The 12962-nt window shown below is 42.8% G+C and overlaps 1 protein-coding gene across 2 annotated transcripts in view; it reads left to right on the top strand.

Annotated features, from left to right (window-relative positions):
- The window catches only part of ints2 (integrator complex subunit 2), a 65972-nt gene that overhangs the window by 42756 nt on the left and 10254 nt on the right, over positions 1-12962 (top strand). The window contains exons 11-18 of one of the 2 annotated variants that reach the window (XM_015960145.3): positions 3015-3129; positions 5505-5573; positions 5991-6125; positions 7190-7366; positions 7481-7592; positions 9164-9268; positions 9351-9515; positions 9658-9859. In XM_015960145.3, coding sequence (XP_015815631.3) covers positions 3015-3129; positions 5505-5573; positions 5991-6125; positions 7190-7366; positions 7481-7592; positions 9164-9268; positions 9351-9515; positions 9658-9859 — 1080 coding nt within the window. Of the gene's footprint in view, positions 1-3014; positions 3130-5504; positions 5574-5990; positions 6126-7189; positions 7367-7477; positions 7593-9163; positions 9269-9350; positions 9516-9657; positions 9860-12962 lie in introns of both variants that reach the window. The other variant, XM_015960143.3, reaches the window with a different exon arrangement.

Raw genomic sequence — 12962 nt, 5'->3', positions numbered from 1 at the left:
AGTGACTTAATGAAGTATTTTAGCCAGTATAAAAATGACTGAAACATAAATTTCTTTGATTTAATGTATTTGTTAAGAACATCAAGATGCATTACAGTGAACATTATAACAAAGAGCATTTTTCTAGTGCAGAGAGGAGACAACCCATAGAAGCACTGATTTGATCTCATTTCAGAGAAAAATAGAACAGGTCAGATGCACCTAATAAATAAAATTACTAACATAAACTCAGGAATCTGTTTCTTTGCTTCACTGTTCTGGTGCTGAAAATATCACTCATGCAGATCAAAGGAGATACACAGATGAATGCACCTCTTGTTTATTATTTGGAAATTAGTGGGTGTGGTTTACATCAATACATTATTTTAAATTTGAAATTGATATGGATTGATCAGAAGTTACTATGTGTTGTTTATTTATAAACTGTTGTTTATTTGAAAACTATTTAAAGAGCAGCCTCAGAATAGAGATTAAATATTTTTGATCACAATAGTAAAACTATTACTGTGTGTGTGTGTGTGTGTGTGTGTGTGTGTGTGTGTGTGTGTGTGTGTGTGAGAGAGAGAGAGAGAGAGAGAGAGAGAGAGAGAGAGAGAATGTTAAGTGATGTGCATCTCTGTAATGAGAAGGGGTGTGGTCTAATGACATCAACACCCTATATCAGGTGTGCATAATTATTAGGCAACTTCCTTTCCTTTGGCAAAATGGGTCAAAAGAAGGACTTGACAGGCTCAGAAAAGTAAAAAATAGTGAGATATCTTGCAGAGGGATGTAGCAGTCTTAAAATTGTAAAGCTTCTGAAGCGTGATCATCAAACAATCAAGCGTTTCATTCAAAACAGTCAACAGGGTCGCAAGAAGCGTGTGGACAAACCAAGGTGCAAAATAACTGCCCATGAACTGAGAAAAGTCAAGCGTGCAGCTGCCAAGATGCCACTTGCCACCAGTTTGGCCATATTTCAGAGCTGCAACATCACTGGAGTGCCCAAAGGCACAAGGTGTGCAGTACTCAGAGACATGACCAAGGTAAGAAAGGCTGAAAGACGACCACCACTGAACAAGACACACAAGCTGACACATCAAGACTGGGCCAAGAAATATCTCAAGACTGATTTTTCTAAGGTTTTATGGACTGATGAAATGAGAGTGAGTCTTGATGGGCCAGATGGATGGGCCCGTGGCTGGACTGGTAAAGGGCAGAGAGCTCCAGTCCGACTCAGATGCCAGCAAGGTGGAGGTGGAGTACTGGTTTGGGCTGGTATCATCAAAGATGAGCTTGTGGGGCCTTTTCGGGTTGAGGATGGAGTCAAGCTCAACTCCCAGTCCTACTGCCAGTTTCTGGAAGACGCCTTCTTCAAGCAGTGGTACAGGAAGAAGTCTGCATCCTTCAAGAAAAACATGATTTTCATGCAGGACAATGCTCCATCACACGCGTCCAAGTACTCCACAGCGTGGCTGGCAAGAAAGGGTATAAAAGAAGAAAAACTAATGTCATGGCCTCCTTGTTCACCTGATCTGAACCCCATTGAGAACCTGTGGTCCATCATCAAATGTGAGATTTACAAGGAGGGAAAACCGTACACCTCTCTGAACAGTGTCTGGGAGGATGTGGTTGCTGCTGCACGCAATGTTGATGGTGAACAGATCAAAACACTGACAGAATCCATGGATGGCAGGCTTTGGAGTGTCCTTGCAAAGAAAGGTGGCTATATTGGTTGCTGATTTGTTTTTGTATTGTTCTTGAATGTCAGAAATGTATATTTGTGAATGTGGAGATGTTATATTGGTTTCACTGGTAAAAATAAATAATTGAAATGGGTACATATTTGTTTTTTGTTAAGTTGCCTAATAATTATGCACAGTAATAGTCACCTGCACACACAGATATCCCCCTAAAATAGCTAAAACTAAAAACAAACTAAAAACTACTTCCAAAAACATTCAGCTTTGATATTAACTAGTTGTTTGGGTTCATTGAGAACATGGTTGTTGTTCAATAATAAAATTATTCCTCAAAAATACAACTTGCCTAATAATTCTGCACTCCCTGTAGTCCGGAAAACACGGTATTTCTTCCCATTTTTTTCTACAGATCTAGAAGTGGATTCATCTGCATACTTTGTTGTTTATTTTTGTAAACTTTTTTTCTTCCCTCACCTCTTCGTTTCTTCTCCCCCTTTCTCTTTCATTTCTGTCCAACAACTGAAAATTATTCTAAAAACGTAAAGAAAAAAAAGAAAGATGCGTGGTGTACCATCGCATTGCTACACCTGCCGACTCCTCCTAGAACGTCATCCTCACTGCCATCCAATACATCAATGCATGCAATGTTTGACGCCGCTGCTGAATTAACCACTGTCATCCTAAAACTCACATAACTTTGCCTTATAGCTTGTTAACTTGCCCCACTTTCGGTCCACTCTGCTCCAGACCTCTTGTGTTCATTTTTTCTCCTGTTGAGAACACACAGCCTGGCGCCCTCTGCTGTTACGGGCGTGTAATGGTTAGACCCCGATGATAAGACGACCCCACATTTTAAAATTATTTTCAATGAAAAAAAAACCTTGTCTCATATTCGGGTCAATATCGTAATACCAGAGAAGGAGAAAAAGATGGCTGCTAGCACTTCAACTTTAGGACAAACTACTAGAGTCCCAAACAGAAAACTCCCTTTGAAGTCACGGAAAATTAAACACAACTGTTGTTTAGTACTGTCTCATTTACTGTGGGAATGTACATTCCCTTGTTGAGGGTGTGTGGCCTAAGGATGTTAGCTGATGGGGTGAGAGTTCAACTCTTCAGCTAGCTTGTTTTGCAGATTTACCATTGTAGCATTAAGGGTATACAATATAAAAGACAACGAGCATTCTAGGAACATTAACAACTGTTTTTATGTCAAGAACATCAGGGTTGATTTGCAACGAGAAATTTTGTCCTGTAAGATGTGGTGTTATCAATGATCCCTATCTGTGTGTGTGTGTGTGTGTGTGTGTGTGTGTGTGTCTCTTCTTACAGTGCTGCAGGCGTATCTGCTTCTTTTGGAGAGATGCTTTTACTGGTTGCCATGTACTTCCATAGCAACCAGCTCAGCTCCATTATTGAGTTGGTGTGCTCTACTTTAGGGATGAAGGTAAAATGGTGTGTGTGTGTGTGTGTGTGTGTGTGTGTGTGTGTGTGTGTGTGTGTGTGTGTGTGTGTGTGCGCGCGCGCGCGCCTTTAGGGTTGGGTGGGGTGCTTGTTAGACATAAAAATCACCACACACCAACCTACATGACCTCACGCACACACAGCATTAGTCCACCTGTGACTGAGTGGTGATGGTGGAGGTTTAAACTCTGCTGCTTCTGCCCTCTATCCTCTGTTGGTCTGGAGGAGATGAGGATCTGGAGCTGCCTGAGGGGCTCTGGAGCCATAGCAGAAATGAATGGGTGGGGATGGGTGCCTGCGATTTGGGGTATTGTCTGGAGGTCAAGGTTCTCGTCTCCATCCACCACCTTCACTATCCCCATGGCAGCTCCTCCCTCACCACATACATTAAAAACAACATAAAAAAAACACAAGCAAAACAACCCTCTTGGTGAGAAATCCACGTACCGACACCCATAAACGCATAACGATTCACACAAACGCATCTCAGACTAGGAGTGGGTTATTCACAATTTTTTTCCATTTCAACAATTCAGATGTTTTGGGAGTTATTCATCAGTTAAATACACCAATTTAAAAGCATCCTAAGTTTGAATACTGAGTTCAGCTCAGGTGATGGAGCGACTCATAATGGTAAGACTGCCTGAGTTTCTGCAGCTGAGAGCCATGTTAGGGGTTAGTGAGTCATGTAGTTTAGGGACCCGAAGTCTCCTTAATTTCTGGTCAGCTCGTGGGTCCCCAGAAGAATGACATAACGGATGCTAGTCAATGGGGCTAAAAGCGCTATTTTGTAATCCACTTTGCTTTACGCCCTGGATCGCTCATATGTTGTACTAGAATTTAAACGAAAATTAATGATGTGTGTTAAACCATGCCAGTCATGTACAAGACAAGACGGTTATTATTATTGTCAACTTTTTTACCGGGGTTTACCACTACACAGGTTCCCGTGACAACCCTATTAACCACATAAACATACCGTAAATCCTCTAATACAGGCCGGTATTCAATTAAAGGCCGGGTCTCCAATTTTGGTCTGAGTCGGCGGAGGTGAATGAAGGCCGATCTCTTATTGTGGCCGGGTGGAATGTGGTAACAAGCAAGTACAGGGGGCGTTGTGTCATCGTCTCACCTTTGATTTGCCAGTGATAGACCGCGAGGGTAACTTTAACCGTGCGGAGACGAAGAGGAGGCTGTGCCAGACCGTAGGTACTGACACGCGATCGTTCATGTCGGTTCATTTCCTTTACTGTTTTCTGTCTTTTATTTGCGCCTGATGTGTTTCGCTGCTGTGGAGCGGGGCACATCACCTTGTCCTCGGGTGACGCACCGATCACTGATGCGGCCGCCAAGCACGGAGCACTCCGCTGTTTTTGCGGTCGGTAGATCTGCCTCCTGAGCACGGCCACAGTAACAATCAGGTGTCGCCACCTCAAAAAATTATTTAACACGCGATCGTTCATGTCGGTTCATTTCCTTTGATGTTTTCTGTCTTTTATTTGCGCCTGATGCGTTTCGCTGTGGAGCGGGGCGCATCACCTTGTCATCCGGTGACGCACCGATCACTGATGCGGCCACCAAGCAGCGAGCACTCCGCTGTTTTTGCGGTCGGTAGATCTTTTAGAACTGCAGTTCAAAGGTAACTCATAAGATGAATATATATGAACCCAGGTAGCAGTTTTTCTTTAGGATTGAGAGGAGATGCAGGAAGATAATAAACAGACAGGACAGAAAAATAGTCAAATAAAAACAAGTTAGTTTTTGTACCTGTTGGTTGCAACAAACAGACACCATTGAAGGTAATCAGAAGTGAGGAACAGAAAATGAAATAATTATTTTAATGTTTAGAGCAGCAGGAACTCCGAGAGGCTGCAGGCGCATCAGTGAGTTTGCGGCCGCTGCGCAGGGGGAGGGGGGAGAGGGCTGAAGCAGAAACTACGTTGTTAAAAGAAATGTGTTTAACTTTGAAAATGTGGGCGCAATTTTAACTGTCAAAAACTCCAGCGAACCATTAGTTCATTTTGCTCAAATAGAAATTGAGGCCTGCCTCTAATACTGGCCCTCCTTCCAATAAAGGCCTGGAGCTTGATGAGCTTGAGTCAAATACAGGCCCGGGCCTGTATTAGAGGATTTACGATATTCTATAAGATTTAGACGCACGCATGCATGAGCACACACATATGCACACACAAACACATGTGCGCGCACACATACACACAGGTTAGAAACAAAAAGAAAAATATGAAAGGATGAAATTACACAATACCAGCTGCTGCCTGTAGGTTGTTTTCACTCTTATAGGCCTACCACTCTGCTTCTCATTGTTGTTTTTTCTGCTGCGTGTTTAACTTCTTACAGATAGCCATCAAGCCCGGTTCTCTCAGCAAGATGAAGACCATCTTTACTCAGGAGATTTTCACTGAACAGGTAGAGCATCCTTCCACCAAAAACTATTTGTATTTTTATGCACCTGGCTGTGCAAACAAGTCATTTTTGTGTATAGATATATTTTTTAATTTATTTATTTTTTTCCCATTAATTACAGCAATGACATTGACTAATCAAACTGAATTTTGAAGGGTTAAAATTCTCTAAATGACTGAAGGTTTTATAGATTTGATCAGGACTGAAGTTGTTTAACATAAATAATATGAATGTATACGTTTTTATAGCCACTTTTATGAGCGGACATTTTTGTCCTCTGGTCACAATAAATTGACTCCTGGGGGTTAATGCGGTACTCAGAACATCAGATGTTATTCTGGTTCAGTCAAGGGGCAACAATTATCTGATCACATCTATTTGCAATGAACTCACCTGATTATTTGTAATGTTGTGGTTTAGGTCGTTACAGCTCATGCAGTGAGGGTTGCCGTGACCAACAATTTAAGTGCCAACATCTCAGGATTTCTGCCAATTCATTGTATCTACCAGTTGCTTCGGAGCCGGGCCTTCACCAAGCACAAAGTATCCATCAAGGTATGTCAGACTATTTCATCCTCTATCCATTAACTTTGTCCAGTGTACTGTAGTTATAATAATACACTGCCTGCCCAAAAATAGTAAGTACTGTTTATTTGTAGCACCTTTCTCAGAAAGAATCACAAAGCGCTTAACACAAAGTAATAAAACATAAGCCATAAATATATGTAATAAAACATAATGCCATAGAAAGTGGCTACCATAAAATGAAAAATAAACACAAACCAATGAAGCAAAAAAGCATAAATTGAAAGTTTTAAATCAATAAAAATCAACTTAATCAATAAAATGCCTGAGTGAATAGATGTGTCTTCAGCAGACAACACAAATAAGCTATGTTCATAAACATGTAGGACTTGTGCTGGAAGCAGACAGCAGTGCCAGGTGTGTCGGCTCGATTTATTTCTAAATCTATCAGTTAGAGGTGTGAACAAGTCACTGCTTTGCAAGTCGCTAGTAAGTCACAAGTTTTTCCAGTCAAGTCCAAGTCAAAGACTACCAAGCCCCAGTGGAGTCCAAAGTCAATAATGTGGAAGTCGAGTCCAAGTACTTAACTTTAAATTTTCAAGTCATAATCAAGTCATCTGTCCCAACTTCAATTTAATGATAATGGTAAATAAATTCCAGAATAAAGCTTCTTAAAGCTTAATTTATTTGCCCAAACAAGCAGAAAGTGCTGCTGCATTTATGATTTTTGTCCATGTCGTGCCACTTTTGTGCTAAAATATCAAATATGCTCAACATCATCTAATGCCACACGTAAAGAAGAAGTAACATTATGAAGTAGATGATCAATTTGTGAAGGGCTAGAAATGAAAATATTGCCCTCTGCTGCGTTCCTCTGAGATGCTGAAGACCATAAAGATGGAACAGTTGATGTAAAAGTTGTAATAGTTATCCAATAGAAGCTCATACCTATTTGCTTAATTAAATCCAGGTGGTGGCTTATTTTTCTGGCTGGGTCGTGTTTTATTCTCTGCATGCTCCTGAGAAAAGTGACAAGATGAACCCTATAGCCAATTACATTAACCTTACTTTGTGGGGTTGTCCCACTTTTTCAGGACTGGATTTATCGTCAGCTCTGTGAGACAACTACACCCATCCATACTCAGCTGATTCCTCTAATCGATGCTTACATCAACTCCATCCTCACTCCAGCATCCAAGGCCAATCCTGAGGCTACAAACCAGCCCATCACTGAGCAGGAGATCCTCCGTGTCTTCCAGAGCTCTGCAGGAGTGAGTCATTCTTTGATTATCCAGGAGATTGTTAAAGTACCAGACTGAAGCACCTGGCTGAGTCATCATGCTGAAGCCTCATGTTTGAGCTGTACCTTTTCTGTTTGCTAGCAGGCAGACAGCAGCCGAGGAGGACGCCAGCGCTACTCCATCACCACACAACTTCTGATCCTGTACTACATCCTGTCTTATGAGGAGAACCTGCTGGCTAGCACCAAACAGCTTGGTGAGAGAATGACCATCTAAATGAAAACACCTCCCTACTGTGGAGATGACTCACCACCTCTGCTCCTCTTACTTGATTATAATTTCTTTCTCTGAGAATGCTCTGTTAGTTTGATTTCCACCAGGCAGCAACAAGAGGAAGGAAGCTGTTTTCTACTACTACTACTACTACTATTACTACTACTACTACTACTACTACTACTGCCTTTAAGCAGTCATTCACCCTTTACTTTCTTGGCACTGAATGCTGGCTGCTTCCTAAGGAATAAATGGGAGCTGAACAAGGCAGCAATGAAAGCACGGCCAACTAGGACGCATGTAGGTTAGAGGGAGCAGTAGGCTGAACGATCTGAGGTTTTTTGATCAAAGTTGCCATAACAATGTAATCATTTAATCGTCATAGCTGTAGTTTTTGCAGCTCTTCTGACTAACCCAGGAACTGTTGTGTTGCACATACTGGGTTTTTCCATCAACATATATACTGGACAAATTGTGTCCATAGGCTGGAATTATAAGTTTTTGATATAAAACGGGAGGTTCCTACTACCGCCATTGTGACCTTTGCTAACCCAAGAAGCCAAGAAAGGGCTCCAGGGTAGCCAACCCGCGCAGACGCTTGGCTTCCATGCAAAGGCTGTAGTCATGCTAGTCACATGTGGAGCTATAATATGCACAGTTAAAATACAAGCAGAGCCTCAGACCACTGCGATCATTGCCAGGCACCCTGGCCGCTTAGATGAGGTCATGCTCTGCCTCGGTCGGAGCTCAGCGGGAGCTTCATGCTAACTCAGGGTAACGGAGGTTTTTCGGGCGCATTTAACAAGAGAAACGTGGTAAAGTGACTCAAAAATAAACTTTAAAGAGCAGCAGTGTTTCTGTAATCTCCACACTGGCCAAATGTGTGAAGCTCTCTATTTGATTTGTCCAAAACAATGCTTCCATTCATTAACAAAATGCATTATGTGTGGCAAACGTTTGAGCTGACCAGTCATTGCGTATTTTCTGTTCTTTGCCATATGCATATTGCGCATGTCGATATCACGATGGTACGTTTGCGACTTATTGTTCAGCCCTACTAAGGCTGTAGTCATAGGTTTACCACATGCCGAGATGTCCGAATCGATCGTGAGGTTCTCAGTACCTTCTTGGGAACCACAATCTGAAAAACATGGGAAACATGTTTTTTTCATAATAAATAATCCTGAAAGCAATTCTTACTTTCAGTTCATTCTTTCAATATTAGAGTACTAGTTGTTAATGTTTGGATTAAATGATGTCATTTATAGTCATGTTTGTAGATATTACTGAAGAAAATCATGAATCAAATCACTATTTCTGCCAGAAAAAAAATCACAATGATATCTTTCCCTAAAATTCTTCAGCCCAAGCACCGACCTACCTAGCAGCTATACACACTCCTCTCTCCTTCATTATTTCATATTCATGCCATCTCTTTAGTGTCTTTGTTTACCCGAGTGCTCCCCAAGAAAACCACTCCATACTCAGTCGTTCTTCTTTATACGCATTCTGGTTATGGTCTGTCTGACACAACCTTGTATCTGGTCTTTGTAGCACTAATGAAGAGGAAGCCAAAGTCCTACTCAGCAGCTCTGATGGACCAAATCCCCATTAAGTACCTGGTGACCCAGGCCCAGGGGCTGCAGCAGGAGCTGGGGGGTGAGGTTAAAACTCTCACCCACATTAGTTGGTTCAAATGAGAAAGAAGAACCTAAATCTGAATAACGTTGTGTGGTTTCAGGTTTGCACTCAGCTCTACTAAGACTACTTGCCACTAACTACCCCCACCTGTGTCTGGTGGAAGACTGGGTGTGTGAGGAGGAGGTGACTGGTACCTTGCCTCTGCTGAGGAGGATGATGCTTCCCTTCATTGCCCGCAGATACACCCAGAACCAGCTTCACCAGGGTATGACGGAAACAGCATCAGCTCTGGTTCAATGAGCTGTTTCCACTGGTTGTGACTCATTTTAGACACTAAAGAATTGGATATAAAGCTACTGATATTCAGAGAAGATGAGTCCAGATCTGTTCTGTTTTCTCTAATCCAGCTTTCCAGAAGTTGCCCTCCAGCAGTCCCAGGCTCATGCGGATCCTGGAGTATCTAACGCTGCTCTCACCTGGAGACCTCATCCCCTATGCTGAGGCTCTCACAGCCAGCATGTCCCTGCTTCTGCAGCCCGCTGTGCCTCGGCGCCTGATCCAGACCCTCAACAAGCTGTGGATGGGCCTCAACACGGTGATGCCCCGCAGGTATGTGCTCTGGATACAAGGAGATGTTTCTTAGTGCAGCGGCCCGAGGATTTTCAATAAATACATTTGTAACCCCTTGACAAAAGCTTGCGCTAATCTGATTTATAACCAGTAGATGGAATAACTAGTAACCAAAACTAAGTTCAACAAAGGAGTCAATAACCAGTATGGGCAAAAAGTCAACTGATAAGAGGGGTTTTCATTCAAAGTGTATTTTGAATATTCACAAGGTGAAACAGTTTACATCAAATAAGCAGTGATATATTTACAAAAAACATTATAACCAATAGACCGTCCATCAGTTCCTTGAAGAGTTTCAGACTTCATCTGCATGAACAAGGGCTCGTTTCCTTGTGACATCAATCCAGGGTTCCACAGTTCAATTGGTTCAAGGGTGGCTCGCCATCCAAGGAAAATTCAAGACGGTGATTGGGATGAACTGAATGTAAAGGGAAAAGGAAAATAAATCCACACAAAAACCTGACCTAAAACAAAAGCCAGAAAGGGAAATTATTAATTCTACATATTTACATATGTACAAAATATCACAAATCATTCAGGTTCTCCACAGAATTTCCAGGAGGTCCACATTCACATTTTTCTTAATTACGTAATTATGTTTGTTTCACTCAATTTGATTAATTGCTCAGCTGAGCTTCCCCACACAGGAAACAAGTGCTTAGGTCAAATATCTTTGGACAGGACTTATGTGAAAACAATAAACCACATTCTGTCCAACATCTCAAGACACTAAAAATATTCCAAGCAACACTGGATCATGCAGCTAATCAGTGTAGATAAATGAATATGTTTACTCACCGATGAGTAGAAACACATACACAAACTTTGGCCTCGATTAGGCAAAAAGGGAGGATCTATGACGGTAAGTATAACATTAGAAAATAAAACAAGTAAATTGGCTCCATCGGTAACTGAGGAAGATGAAAGTGCAGCTTACCAACACTCCTGTAACTTTGCCAAAGTGCTACCCTTTTAAAATGGTACGGTTCAGTTTCTTCCTCTCAGAACAGTGAATCAACTGCACCCTCAGGTAAGCTGAATTGAAGGTTTTAGCAAGCACTGAAGACTGGCAGAGAAGACCAAACCCTGAAGCAACAGTGACTGTGATTCATCACTCCACCTGGAGCAACAACAGCTGGCTCATTAGCAGGTCAGCATTCCTCTTAAAGGGGAAAGTCCACAAACTGGGGAGCTCCCTCCAGATGCGTCAATCACATGGGTTACACTCTCCCCCCTTTTCCACAGGTCCGTCCTCTAACTCAAACCAGGTAACATATAGCTCTTGTCCTGCAGGATGGCCGTAAAGGCTGAACTCAGGCCGTGGAGCAGATTTTGGACACTGTCCAGCGGGGGTTTCCCAGGGAGGGAGTACTGTAGCCGTTCTGGTGGGTTGCCTGGAACGAGTGGATCAACGAAGTGTCGGTTCAATTTCAGGACTGTCATGGTCTGCAGGCACTATCAGATCCCGTTCCAAGGTGGCAATAACTGGTTCATAAGTTTTAATTGGAGAGGACCTTTTATCTGATGTAGAATTCTCAAGGGATGCAGTTTCCATGACAACTCCTCCCTGACCCTCCTCCACTGCATCTGTTTCCACTGGAAACTCCCCTGTCACCAGCTCCTTTACAGCAGTCCCGGGATCTGATAACACGGTGGGTAAAGGACAAGGCACAGTCAATGGGACATCAGGGGAGACAGATGGTTGAACAGGGACAACAATGACGGTGGTGAATCGCTGTGGCTCCATTGGAGCAGAAATAGGTATCAAGACCCCTTGATCATCCAACTCATTGACTGTAGTCTCAGGATTAGCTGAAGAAGAAGAGACAATGGTAGCCCTCCTGCCCTCCCTCACAGCTTGTGATGGCTCAGGTGGAAACAGGAACCCACAGGGAAGGAGGAGGTCTCTGTGCAGAGTCCTGAGTGGGGTAGCTTTACTTTCAGGCTTTACAGTATACACAGGTAAGTTGCTGGCTTTCTTTACCACAATGTACACCGTCGACTCCCACTTGTCTGCTAGCTTTTGTCGTCCCCTTTTCCGAACGTTCTTCACCAGAACTCTGTCTCCCTCATTCAGTTCTCGGGGTGTAACATGTTGGTTGAATCTGTTACTATCCATCGATTTTTGAACATTGTTCTTGGCCAACCGGTATCCTTCCTCCAAATGGGCTTTCAGCTCCTGGATGTATTGGGAGTGATTTACAGGACCGTTACCCATCGGCAACCCAAACGCCAGATCCACAGGGAGTCTAGGCTGGCAGCCAAACATGAGTTCATAAGGGGAATAACCGGTGGCATCGTTTCTAGTGCAGTTATAGGCATGTCCCAGGGGTTTGACATACCCTTTCCAATGGTGTTTTTGTTCATCATTCAAAGTCCCAAGCATGTCTAGTAAGGTCCTGTTAAAACGCTCTACTGGGTTTCCTCTGGGATGATATGGAGTAGTATGAGTTTTGTGAATACCCACCATCTGACATAGATCTTTAATAACCTTGGTTTCAAAGTCTGGGCCTTGGTCGCTTTGAAGATTTCAGGGAACCCATAGTGGACCAAGAAATTATCCCATAGACATTTAGCCTTGTTCTTGCCTTTTGGTTCGGTGTTGGCACAGCAATGGCGTACTTGGCGACATGGTCAGTCATAACTTGAATATCTTTGGTACGCCCATCTGGTTCTAATGACAAGAAATCCATGCAGATCAGTTCTAATGGCCTGAATGTATGGATGTTAACAAAGGGGAAAGTCCACTAACTGAGGAGCTTCCTCCAGGTGCGTCAGTCACATGGGTTACACATTTCTGGAGTCAAAAACAATGGCCTCAGTCTTAGTCTAAGTTGGCTGCCAACCACCCCTTCACATCAGAGAGTCAATCTGTGAGCAATAAATCTGTGTTTAGTGCATTCTTCACCAAGTATGTTTGACAATCATCAACTTAAATATGGTAGCCTATGCCATACCCCTCAAGAAGATAGATGGGGAACAGAAGGGGCCCCAGGACAGAACCCTGCGGCACCCAGTCAGCACACAAAATAACCAGTTTGCCAAATAAGAATGGAACCAACACAATGTAGGACCAGAAAGA

Source organism: Nothobranchius furzeri, chromosome 10 (genome assembly GCF_043380555.1).
Source record: "Nothobranchius furzeri strain GRZ-AD chromosome 10, NfurGRZ-RIMD1, whole genome shotgun sequence".
NCBI classification, from domain to species: Eukaryota; Metazoa; Chordata; class Actinopteri; order Cyprinodontiformes; family Nothobranchiidae; genus Nothobranchius; species Nothobranchius furzeri.
The sequence above is the reverse complement of the archived record's forward strand: the minus strand, read 5'-3'. Positions and strand labels throughout refer to the sequence as shown.